The following is an 11,883-nucleotide window of genomic DNA, read 5'->3' on the forward strand; positions in this document are numbered from 1 at the left end:
AAACAATTATTACATCGAAATTATAGTTAGATTGCAAGTATAGCGATACATTCATTAATCACTCCACCCAAGCATAATCGACAGATCATAAAAATAGTGGAATATGTGTCGGTAAACACGATAACACTTTTCTCATCAAAATTGCAGCATGTCATCAAATTTCTCAAGCATGCGCTTCATTTGTAATTTTTTTGGTAAAAAAGTTCAAATTTGTATAAAAAACGTGTTTCTTTGTGTTTGTGGTTTTTTGTCTCTTGCCCCAAGAAACAGGGTAAACGCAAGGGCTGCGTCAGCAATCGAACAAAGAACAACCGAAAGTTCACCCCCACCAACTCGGGGTGAAAAAGGGTGGAGTCAAGGGCTTCCGGGGTGGGGAGGCGTTAAGTTAGCATGTCAAGCCGAAACGTGTACTGCATTCAGTCAGTTGATTCTGATGTTTCGTGACGATGAGTTGATATTTTCGGTGTCGTCATTGATAGTAAAATCGGTTACGCGATTTGTTATTGTTTGAAATACTATTGAATAGACTACTACCATTCATTCGTGATCGTTGGCGCTAACGTATTTGGACGCTTTTTCGTGCTGCTATTCCGTAAACAAACACGTTTTCCGAATAGTGTGACTAACACTGAGTTAGGATGTTGGGAAGAGTGGAAGAACATTCTTCCAGCAATGCTGTCCAGATGGATAATCAAAGACCTCCGATTCTGCAGGGAAACAGCAATTGCCCTATAGAAGGAGCCCCCAATTGGAATGGATACATTATGTATGGAGCAACAGTGGTAAGTAATTGTTTCTCTATGTTTACACATCTCTGCCGGAATAGTGACATATTTTCAAAAATGGCCCATTTTGCATTAAGTTCAAAATTTAACCAGAAAATCCATCTTCATCAGCAAGAACAACGACTTATTAATTTAAATTAAAGCAAAAATATATTGTAATGGCTTTGCATATATTGCTATTGCAAATAAGTTGTAAGAGAACATGTCACTATTGCGGAGAAACAGCGACATATGAAAAATGTGAATATAAAATTATTTAGATTGACTAGTTATGACGTTTTCACTAATAGTTACTTTGCTCTAATATTTCAGCGGCAAGTCAAAAAAAAAAGTTACTCAAGTCAATCTATTCATGACATTTCATAATATCGTAATTTATGTAAAGTAAAACCACTCTCTTCCCGAACTTAAGTATGTATGTACATATTATCATATTTTTTTGAAAACTGAAAGTCAAAGTCAATTATTTTTGGATTCAAATTTAATTTATTGCGCATGTGTTTATCAGCCGCACTATAAAACTAAAGTGATTTGTAAGTATTCTAGGCTGTTAATTGAATTAATTACTTACTGACTTAAATCGGTGCTAGTTGTCTTAATTTACTAATTACGTTATAAAGCTATTGTTTTGATTAGTCAGTTGTTTTGGTAATGTTGTACTATCCAATATACAGGTAAAATTTTAATTTCCTTTTAATCAACATACATCAAAAAATATTCAAATTTAAAAATTCAGTTTTTTTTTTTAAATTTAAATTAGTCCTGATTAGTAAAGATAAAAGATTTCAGTGTTAATTAAAAATCAAAAAGTTAAATACAAGAGATTACTCAATAGCTAACTGCGTTAATCTGAATGTGACAGCATTATTTAATTAAGCATTTTTTATATAAATCACATTATATTATCCTCATCTCCCTTAGACAACCTGCCAGTACACTTATTTGTATATTAAGTAAACAAAGTTCAATTCTATGGTAAACGGAGACAAAAAATGATTTATCCAAATTTTCTAATATGTCTGAATTTGTTATTGTTTTTGTGACGACACTGGAAATTTCCATCGCCCACTTGTTCCGCAAAAAAACAATTTTTTTTATGAGTCACTCTATAAATTTCTTTGGAATTATTGGGGAATAGTAATGGTTAGTCCATAAAAACTAGTCGTTAATAACGTGTATACGTAATGTATTTTTTTACAATCGGCATAGTAGGAATTTTTGTAAACGAAAATTGGTGTCACAGCGGAGGTTTCACCTTGATGTGATAATGAATCATTGACACACATCCAGCAACACCTTATAAGATTTGTTTTCCCATCCTATTTAAAAATTTTATTAATGTTTTACCGCCAGTGAAATAATTTAACATGCTGATAAGTCATTTCCTATACGTCGTATTATCTAGCTTTGCATTTTGTTATATCAAATGCACAACAACAATGACGCAAGTTTGCGTTTTTTGCGGCTCCAATTTTTTATGTACTATTGTGACATTTTGATAAACCTTATGAAAACAGACTTTTTTACAAACACAATCATTAAAATTTCTTATATCATTACAATGACGTTCTAATCTTCTAGGTATATCATCCTAGTTTTTGATTGGGTAACTGTTATCCGGACCGAACAAACAGTATTTTTAGCAAGAAACTTTCCGTAACCTCGATTCCAAGTTGTTTTTTTCAATTTCTTAAAAAATAATGACTCATTTCGAGGATGTTTTCTAGTAAAAAACATTGCGCACTTCGGCATTGGACCGAAATTAGTCGGCTCCACTCTCAAAACAACCGTTGTTTTCGAAATATACTTGATAAAATTTCGGAATCTGGGATGTTACCGTTTCCTTATCCACTGTCTGTCTTAAAAAGATAACACAAACAAACAGCCTAAATTTAAACCGAGCCTTTTGATTCTTTTAAACAATTGGTTTTCAGTTGCGTAAACATTTTTTATTACTCGTAATCGCCAGAGGCGGATTTGGTTTCTTGATTGCACTGTCAGAAACTAAAATTTTTTTTTCATTACAGAAAGAAGAGCCAATGGACGATAATAGAAACGACTCAGGAGTGACCTCAGAAAGTGACCCTTCCGTTTCTCCTGAAAGTGACAGAAGCGGTATGAGCCATCCAACTACGTCACCAGTTCCTAAGGGCATGTACTCTTTCAATTCCCTAAAAACAGAGAGTCAGTTTCCTTGGTACGGTTCTCATCAAAACTCACCAACCAGCCGTCCAGGACCATCCAGTCCCGAAAATCATACAGAAAACTCTGTCGATGCACAAACTTCAAAGAATGACGAAGACTCCAATGACTATGACGATGAAGATATAAGCAATCCAAAAGTGAATTCACATGGTCGAGTGAAAATCCAGAAATGCAGACAATGTGATTTCTTCACTTACACCAAAAAGGAATTCTGGAAGCATACCAGAGTGCATTTAAAAAGCGATAAAATTCTCAACTGCCCGAAATGTCCGTTCGTGACCGAATATAAGCACCACTTGGAGTATCATTTACTTAATCATGCAGGAGCAAAACCGTTCAAATGCCCACATTGTGATTACTCCTGCGTGAATAAATCCATGCTGAACTCCCACTTAAAGTCTCACTCTAAAATATATCAATATCGCTGCGCTAACTGCAACTACGAAACTAAATACTGTCATTCACTAAAGTTGCATCTAAGAAAGTACGGTCATAAACCTGATGTGGTTTTGCACCCTGACGGAACCCCAAATCCATACCCAGTGATTGATGTATACGGCACTAGACGAGGACCAAAAGTCAAGAAAACAGAATCTAGCCCATCAATGCCTTCTGTTGCTCCGCTACCTAAGGTAGAACCTCAATCTCAACAGATGAATGTGATGAATCCGCTGCTGGCTAATCCGGGACCAATGTTGCCGTTCCCTTTACTACCATTTAGTGGATTTCCACCAGGCGTTCCTCCAGAGGCTGTGATTGCTTTCCTAAAAGAACGTTTTGAATTAATGGGTCAAGCAAACACCAACCACCAAACCGTGGAAAGGCCTGCACCTGTTCCAGAACCATCTGAAGGTGAAGCGCTGGATCTCACCCAAAAATCAGCTGATAACTCTGTAAACGGCGAATCAGATAACGACGAGGAAAACATGACCACCGTCTTTGGTAATGTAGAAGTAGTCGAAAATCCACGTGAATTAAAGAAGGAACATGAAACTTCTACTAGTGAGACGGTTAATACATCTGCCAATTTTACTTGCAAGCATTGTGGAATTATTTATCCGGACGAGATAATGTATCGGGTACATATGGGATTCCATGGATACAATGATCCGTTAACATGTAATATGTGCGGCGAACAATTAAGTGATAAATACACTTTCTTCATGCATATCGCAAGAGTGGCTCACTAAAGAGTTTCGAACGTCCAATGACCAGATCTGATTCATTGATTCGAATACTTTTACATGCACATAGTTGTACAGTTTTCTTGATTTTTATTGTAAAATATTGTACAGTTTCTGTTTAATTGTAAGATAGTTGAGATCAGTGTGTCACCCTAAGTATCAGTAGTCAGACCAGTAGAGTTCCTTTGATTCATAAAATAGTCACTCTGGAGAAATCCAATGTATATCAAACTAGTCACTTGAGAGTGCAATTACAATAAAGAGAATTTATAAATGTTTCAAACTAAAGTTATTTTATAGTAGGTTGATGATTTATCATTATTGTAAAGACATTAGGTTTAGTTGAATAGTAGTAGCATTTGGGCTCATTTTGTAAGGTTAATATTTTACTAAAATACTTGTAGTAATTCCTGACCATAAATGTAAATTTGAGTACAAGTTTTGATCTCTCTTAGATTAATTTAACAGTGTTTTTGTAGTGCGTTTGGATTATTTTTAGATTTTATGTATTTTTGTGATTTTTTAAAAGTATTGAAGTTGGTACTGACGACTAGGTAACTTTACCGAAGACTGAATTAGGTTAGGTTAGGTTCAATTGTAAATTATGGAGAGCACTGAAATCAAAAATTTTACTTTGTAAGTGACATACTGTACGAAGTACATGTACCAATAATATAGATACATTAATGTATCAAACCAAAGCGATTTTTATACGACTGAACTGTAGAGTAGGTTATTTTACTATTATTTTAGTGTAAAATAGTAAGTATGCTTATTGCTATTATACCAAAAAATGATAGAAAATGTTTATGTACATAGATATTTTTAAGTAAATTATGTCAAAGGTTTGAATAAAATCGCTTTCAAAACTGGTATATTTTGTTTATTTTCTTTCGCTAAAAACATAAGTCAACTGGTTTAAGGTGTAGATAATAAAAAAAAGATGAATCTTATTCACAGAAAGAGCAACAAAACTTACATTTGGTGATGAATGAACAATAGCAGTTACTTGAAAAACTTGTGATTACCGTGATTATGAAATGCTTGTTCTGTGTATTACGAAATTGCTTATCATCACTGTTGTATAACTTGCATTACCAACCCGTGCAATTGTCATCTAATCAGAACATGTTTCTCCGCCCAAGTATTTTGACAGCATAGCGTAGTTTCTATTAAAGTGGACCCTGAATAAACTATTCCCAACAATGAATTTTTGATAAGATCAGCTTCTACTTATATGGCCAAAATTGCTCAAGTGCTTAGAAACTAGTTATTTTTAATTCACTAATTTTTGTCTTATTAAAAGTATGGCTAGTTATTATCTGCCCTAAGCTATGGATTTAAATAAAAATGTGTGTTATTTATTTGCTCTTCCTAAAAATATGACACTTCATCTCCTGAAGAAGCAAATACAGTCGACCAAAACGTCAAAATACATTACTGTTGAATATTTCAATTTTCAACTTTACTACGCTAATATTTTTGCCCAACAAATTTGTTGAGAACAAAAGCGATAACCGCAAATTAGGGTAAAAATTATAAGTTGCGTGTCACCTCTGTTTTACAAAACTCACACTATTTTCTTGACACGTGCAATTATCATCTAATCAGAATTGTTTTTCTCAAATCGTTTGTTTTAACAGCATGTTTTAATTTCTATTGAAATGTAGCCAGAACACACTGTAACCAAACAGAAAGTGTTGGTGGAAAACCTACTCAAAGTAACTTATTTTAGTTTCAAAAATTGTTTTTATTGAAAATCCGCTTGTGTCTCTTTTAGGTATTATTAAACAATCGAAAAAGGTTTTATCACTAGTAGTGATTTTTTATTGATAATATACAAACAAAGTGGGAATTAATTGCAATTTCAGTTGTAAAGGATATTTTGTGACAAACGCAATCAATGTGGATATTGCGCCAAGCCAATATTATTGGTTTTTGAATAATAATTAAGCAATTCTAATCATTTATTAGTAATATAGCGGTCTGCCATGTTTTTTTTATCTATGAAATATTTAAGGAAATGTTAAGACAATTAAACAGATAAAACTATTTTATTTTTGGTTTAATGTTAGCTTTTTATAAGCACAGACAAAATTTTTCAAAACAATAATCTTTCAAAGTTTTCTACTTTAACTGGTCTTACTTGTTGTTTTTTAAAGTTATTTCTGTTAAAATTAAAGAGAGTTATTTTGAACTGAATTGTATTTTTTGATTGCTTATCTAAACGAAACCGACACACTAAATTATATGCTGCATATTAAGCGTTCACTAAATCACTTAATATACAGTTACCTAAAGTTATTTAAACAGCAATTCAAATTAAACTACAAGCTATGTTAATTGATAGACAAAAACCACAAATTTGACAATACCCACAGTATAGATTTATACTATCATATCCTGTTTTACAACCACAAACATGCTAAAAATGTAAAAAAAACATGAGAAAGCTTTAGTTAGATTAGTTAGTAACAATTTTTGTAAAGTAAAAATACAATATTTATTATAATCTAAAACAGGAGAAAACCATAATGCTAATTTAGGTAAGTCTAATATTAGTCACAGCTTGAGGTTGAAACTCGTGTGTGACATTGATCTGTTACAATAGTTATCGAAATTGGGAGATTTACTATATTGTTTACGATGAAATATTTCGTAAAACCGGTTAAATCCAGTCTCACTAATGGTAAATACTCATTTTATACTAGCATTTTTTTTTAATTCCGCAAATAAGGAAACACCATTAAAAGGTACTCTGGTTGTTGGTTTTAGCTTAGAGTGTCACTTTGACGTTTTTTCTTCTGGCGCTGTTACTACAAAATTTTCCGGGCAAGTTGTACAAAATGGTCAAATTAAGCATTGCTTTGGCTACATTTTGGTAAAAAAATCCACCCTGTAGCTCAGACACAACCAAAGTTATGACCTGTCAAACTAGAGAGTGCTTTGTTGGTTTTAGCTTAGAGTGACACTTGACGTTTTTCCTTCTGGCGCTGTTACTACAAAAATTTCCGGGCAAGTTGTACAGGGTGGTCAAATTGAGCATTTATTTGGCTACATTTTGGTAAAAAAATCCACCCTGTAGCTCAGACAAAACCAAAGTTATGACCTGTCAAAATAGGCAGTGCTATGTTGGTTTTGGCTTAGAGTGTCACTTTGACGTTTTTTCTTCTGGCGCTGTTACTACAAAATTTTCCGGGCAAGTTGTACAGGGTGTTCAAATTAAGCATTGCTTTGGCTACATTTTGGTAAAAAAATCAACCCTGTAGCTCAGACACAACCAAAGTTATGACCTGTCAAACTAGACAGTGCTTTGTTGGTTTTGGCTTAGAGTGTCACTTTGACGTTTTTTCTTCTGGCGCTGTTACTACAAAATTTTCCGGGCAAGTTGTACAGGGTGGTCAAATAAAGCATTTATTTGGCTACATTTTGGTAAAAAAATCCACCCTGTAGCTCACACACAACCAAAGTTATGACCTGTCAAACTAGACAGTGCTTTGTTGGTTTTGGCTTAGAGAGTCACTTTGACGTTTTTTCTTCTGGCGCTGTCACTACAAAATTTTCCGGGCAAGTTGTACAGGGTGTTCAAATTAAGCATTGCTTTGGCTACATTTTGGTAAAAAAATCCACCCTGTAGCTCGGACACAACCAAAGTTATGACCTGTCAAACTAGAGAGTGCTTTGTTGGTTTTAGCTTAGAGTGTCACTTTGACGTTTTTTCTTCTGGCGCTGCCACTACAAAATTTTCCGGGCAAGTTGTACAGGGTGGTCAAATTAAGCATTGCTTTGGCTACATTTTGGTAAAAAAATCCACCCTGTAGCTCACACACAACCAAAGTTATGACCTGTCAAACTAGACAGTGCTTTGTTGGTTTTGGCTTAGAGTGTCACTTTGACGTTTTTTCTTCTGGCGCTGTTACTACAAAATTTTCCGGGCAAGTTGTACAGGGTGGTCAAATAAAGCATTTATTTGGCTACATTTTGGTAAAAAAATCCACCCTGTAGCTCAGACACAACCAAAGTTATGACCTGTCAAACTAGACAGTGCTTTGTTGGTTTTGGCTTAGAGTGTCACTTTGACGTTTTTTCTTCTGGCGCTGTTACTACAAAATTTTCCGGGCAAGTTGTACAGGGTGTTCAAATTAAGCATTGCTTTGGCTACATTTTGGTAAAAAAATCCACCCTGTAGCTCACACACAACCAAAGTTATGACCTGTCAAACTAGACAGTGCTTTGTTGGTTTTGGCTTAGAGTGTCACTTTGACGTTTTTTCTTCTGGCGCTGCCACTACAAAATTTTCCGGGCAAGTTGTACAGGGTGTTCAAATTAAGCATTGCTTTGGCTACATTTTGGTAAAAAAATCCACCCTGCAGCTCAGACACAATCAAAGTTATGACCTGTCAAACTAGACAGTGCTTTGTTGGTTTTGGCTTAGAGTGTCACTTTGACGTTTTTTCTTCTGGCGCTGTCACTACAAAATTTTCCGGGCAAGTTGTACAGGGTGTTCAAATTAAGCATTGCTTTGGCTACATTTTGGTAAAAAAATCCACCCTGTAGCTCAGACACAACCAAAGTTATGACCTGTCAAACTAGAGAGTGCTTTGTTGGTTTTAGCTTAGAGTGTCACTTGACGTTTTTTCTTCTGGCGCTGACACTACAACATTTTCCGGGCAAGTTGTACAGGGTGGTCAAATTAAGCATTGCGTTGGCTACATTTTGGTAAAAAAATCCACCCTGTAGCTCAGACACAACCAAAGTTATGACCTGTCAAACTAGACAGTACTTTGTTAGTTTTGGGTTAGAGTGTCACTTTAAGTAAAATAGAAATACGTCATAAACTAGTTGTTTTACTACAATTTAACAATAACGACAAAACCCATAAACATATGGTTTTGTATGTTAGTAATAATTGAAAGAACAAATAATAATTACACTGTTTGTAAAGTACATTTGCGTTGACTGCTAATATTTTTTTTAAATAAATGAAGTGTTAAAAACTAACAATTAGTTTGAAATTAATGTTTTCGATAAAGTATAACTTTCAAAAATATTTATAATTTTCCACACATAATGATGGATAAATCATGTCATTGTCATCATAGATAAATGTATAATTTTTTTCATCTAAAAACAACAAGGTTACGGAGGTGCCCTTGATAGTGTAACTATAATACTAGATTACTAGATAAGAAAGTTTGGGTAATTAGTGAGGAATGTCACGCAATTAAGTGGTTAAGTATTAAAAAGAGACAACCAATACAAAAAAATGAGTGTCAACCTGTTTTTGGTTGCAGCAAAAAATCCCCTAGCTAAACAGAACAAAATGGTGACTTCCCTTTTTAGGGTGAAACACGTGCCAATTTTTTATGAGTGATTTTGTCCAAATTTGACGAAAAAAAGTGTATTACACACATATTGGTCATCTGCCATCTGACGGCTTATTTCATCCCCTAAAAATTGTAAAATTGAATTCGTATCACCCTCTACGGATAATTAATTTCTTTCCCACATTCGCAGATGGACGTGAACGTCCCACGCACATATTATTCGGAACAAAAGTACCGGGAGGGGTACTCGGACAATTAAAGCCATTAAATTGGCCAGTAAGCTGGAGATTACGCGAGTTTCTTCAAATGCTTCGATTGTAGGCGATAATAAATTGCGAAAATGAAAAGAACGACCCTTCCACCCTCTGGTTTTTCCTTTCGCTTTTTCAATGTCCGAACGGGTCTAGCCACGTCCAATGGTCAGATCTGGATTATTTCCTGTGAGAAGATACGTTACGAAATAATGAGAGGAGTTTTAAGTAAAAACCCTAATAGTTTTTGAACACAGGACTAAGTATGCAATTTAGTTAAATGGATTTTTTGCTAATTACCATGCTAAATTAATATGATTAATTGAGTGAAACCAAATTTATGTTATTTGCTATTCGTGGTAGTGGTTGCACATCTAATTCACATTTCAATCAAGTTCAATGTCATTTTAAAGTGAAAATATAATATATCGTGGCTAAATGACAAATTGGAGGCATTACGTAATGGAAGGTGTTTTGATTTAAACTTGTTTATTGTAGGTAATATTCAAAATTCTAATGTAAAGTGGATAAATATTTAAGTAAGTTGAAAGTATTGTGAAACAAATAACCTGTTGATTTTGTAATATACTTTATATTATTTATGATAGTATGAAAACCGGATATTACCGGTATTTTATAAAATAATAGTAAATAGTGTAATTGTTATCTTCCATAGATAAAAATATAACGACAAATAACAATTATAACTATATAAATTTGCGAAACAATTTAGATGAAAACAACCTTGTTTTCAATTTAGAAAAAAAAATGAGAATAAAGGAGTATTTTCTAACTTAACAACAAGTAAATAATTTGGTAAATAATTACTTATTTGTTCTTAAATCTGACAAACAAACTGTATCTCATGATTGCTGATTAACTTGGTATAAATAAATGTGTGAAATCGATATTAAAATATTTCCATAATGGTTCTAAAATACAAAAATTTGTGATTATGATTTGTGAGCCATTCTACATCTGTTGGGACTACATTGGACGCTGAATTTGGCTCGTTCATTGTCATACTGTGTAAATTGTGTCTAATAAAATGGTAAATATAGTAAGTAATTTTAATGAGATGTTCGTATTTGCTATATTTGGATCAAAATCCAACGTACCTACTACAGAATTGTCTACAAGCACACCTGAAAGTACAATCTGAAGCTTTGCATATATTTGGAAGCAATTGATTAATATTATGGAAATAAACAAAACTGTAACAACATTCGCATTTCGATGGAATGATAAAAAGGCAAATGAGGACAATCAATCATATCTTTCCATGTTGGTGAACGATAAAGAAATTGACACTGCTATTCCTCTTGGATTACCAAAGTTTTCAGTCGAAATGGAGTTGGAGGAAACTTTACTGATGGTGTAAGAACTAAGTAGTGACCATCAAAGTGAGTTAGTGCTTTTGAGTTTCAGTAAAGTCAAGCCTTAGAACCTTGAGTATATACAAAAAGTCTCACTACATTACATGTTGAGGTATAATAAACATTAATAAATCCGTATAAATAATAGATCTAAAAATTTTCATTTTGCAGGAAAGATGAAAATTTATGTTCCCCTACAGGATATTAACTATAAAACTGCCATTGTTATTTTCAGGAGGGGTTGCAATTGCAATAAGAAAAACAATACTATAGATGAATCACGCTGACCGTTGGTCAGTGCAAGGCCAAGGGCAAGGGTCCGACAAAAATAATGGCCTAGGGCCGAACAAATGGCACAAAAGAACGCTATTTTCTATAGACAATATGTGCCTACATCTACTTGACAGAATATTAATCAGTTTACTTTGTTGGTAATAGCAATTATTATATTTACTGGCGAGTTTTATTAAATTCAGGGTGAGGGTGGTTAGCAGAAACAAAGGTCCAGTAAAACACCTTAAAATCAATCTGACAAGAATTTTAAAGGTCCATCCCATAAAAAAGCCGCAACAAGAACCAATTAACTAAACGCCGCCACTTTTCACTACTGGGGGTGTTTCTAATCATAGATAAATATACCTGGGGCTCGTGCCTTTGGCCCTATCGCATAATTAAAAATTTTACGCAAAAACGACGAAACACATCTGGCATTGTTTTTGGCAAGTAATGAAGGTAGAAGCTTATAAGCTCATTTT

The 11,883-nt window shown here is 33.9% G+C and overlaps 1 protein-coding gene and 1 long non-coding RNA gene across 3 annotated transcripts; both read left to right on the plus strand.

Annotated features, from left to right (window-relative positions):
- The first annotated feature begins 410 nt into the window (after positions 1-410).
- hb (zinc finger protein hunchback) lies at positions 411-5,047 on the plus strand. Of its 2 annotated transcripts, none has more exons than XM_081977533.1 (2): positions 411-782; positions 2,813-5,047. In XM_081977533.1, the coding sequence occupies exons 1-2, from the start codon at positions 639-641 to the stop codon at positions 4,178-4,180; spliced, it is 1,512 nt and encodes a 503-aa protein (XP_081833659.1). In that variant the 5' UTR covers positions 411-638; the 3' UTR covers positions 4,181-5,047. The 2 variants fall into 2 exon arrangements, with proteins under 2 accessions (XP_081833659.1, XP_081833660.1); XM_081977534.1 differs by lacking the exon at positions 411-782 and adding an exon at positions 1,335-1,459.
- A 5,547-nt stretch (positions 5,048-10,594) lies between these two features.
- Positions 10,595-11,582, plus strand: LOC145728178 (uncharacterized). The gene is made up of 3 exons (XR_014178020.1): positions 10,595-10,812; positions 10,880-11,240; positions 11,300-11,582. It is a non-coding gene; the product is annotated as an uncharacterized LOC145728178 (long non-coding RNA).
- The last annotated feature ends 301 nt before the right edge of the window (positions 11,583-11,883 follow it).

This window comes from Ips typographus, linkage group LG4, assembly GCF_016097725.1.
Source record: "Ips typographus isolate SLU linkage group LG4, UJ_Ityp_2.0, whole genome shotgun sequence".
Taxonomy (NCBI): Eukaryota; Metazoa; Arthropoda; class Insecta; order Coleoptera; family Curculionidae; genus Ips; species Ips typographus.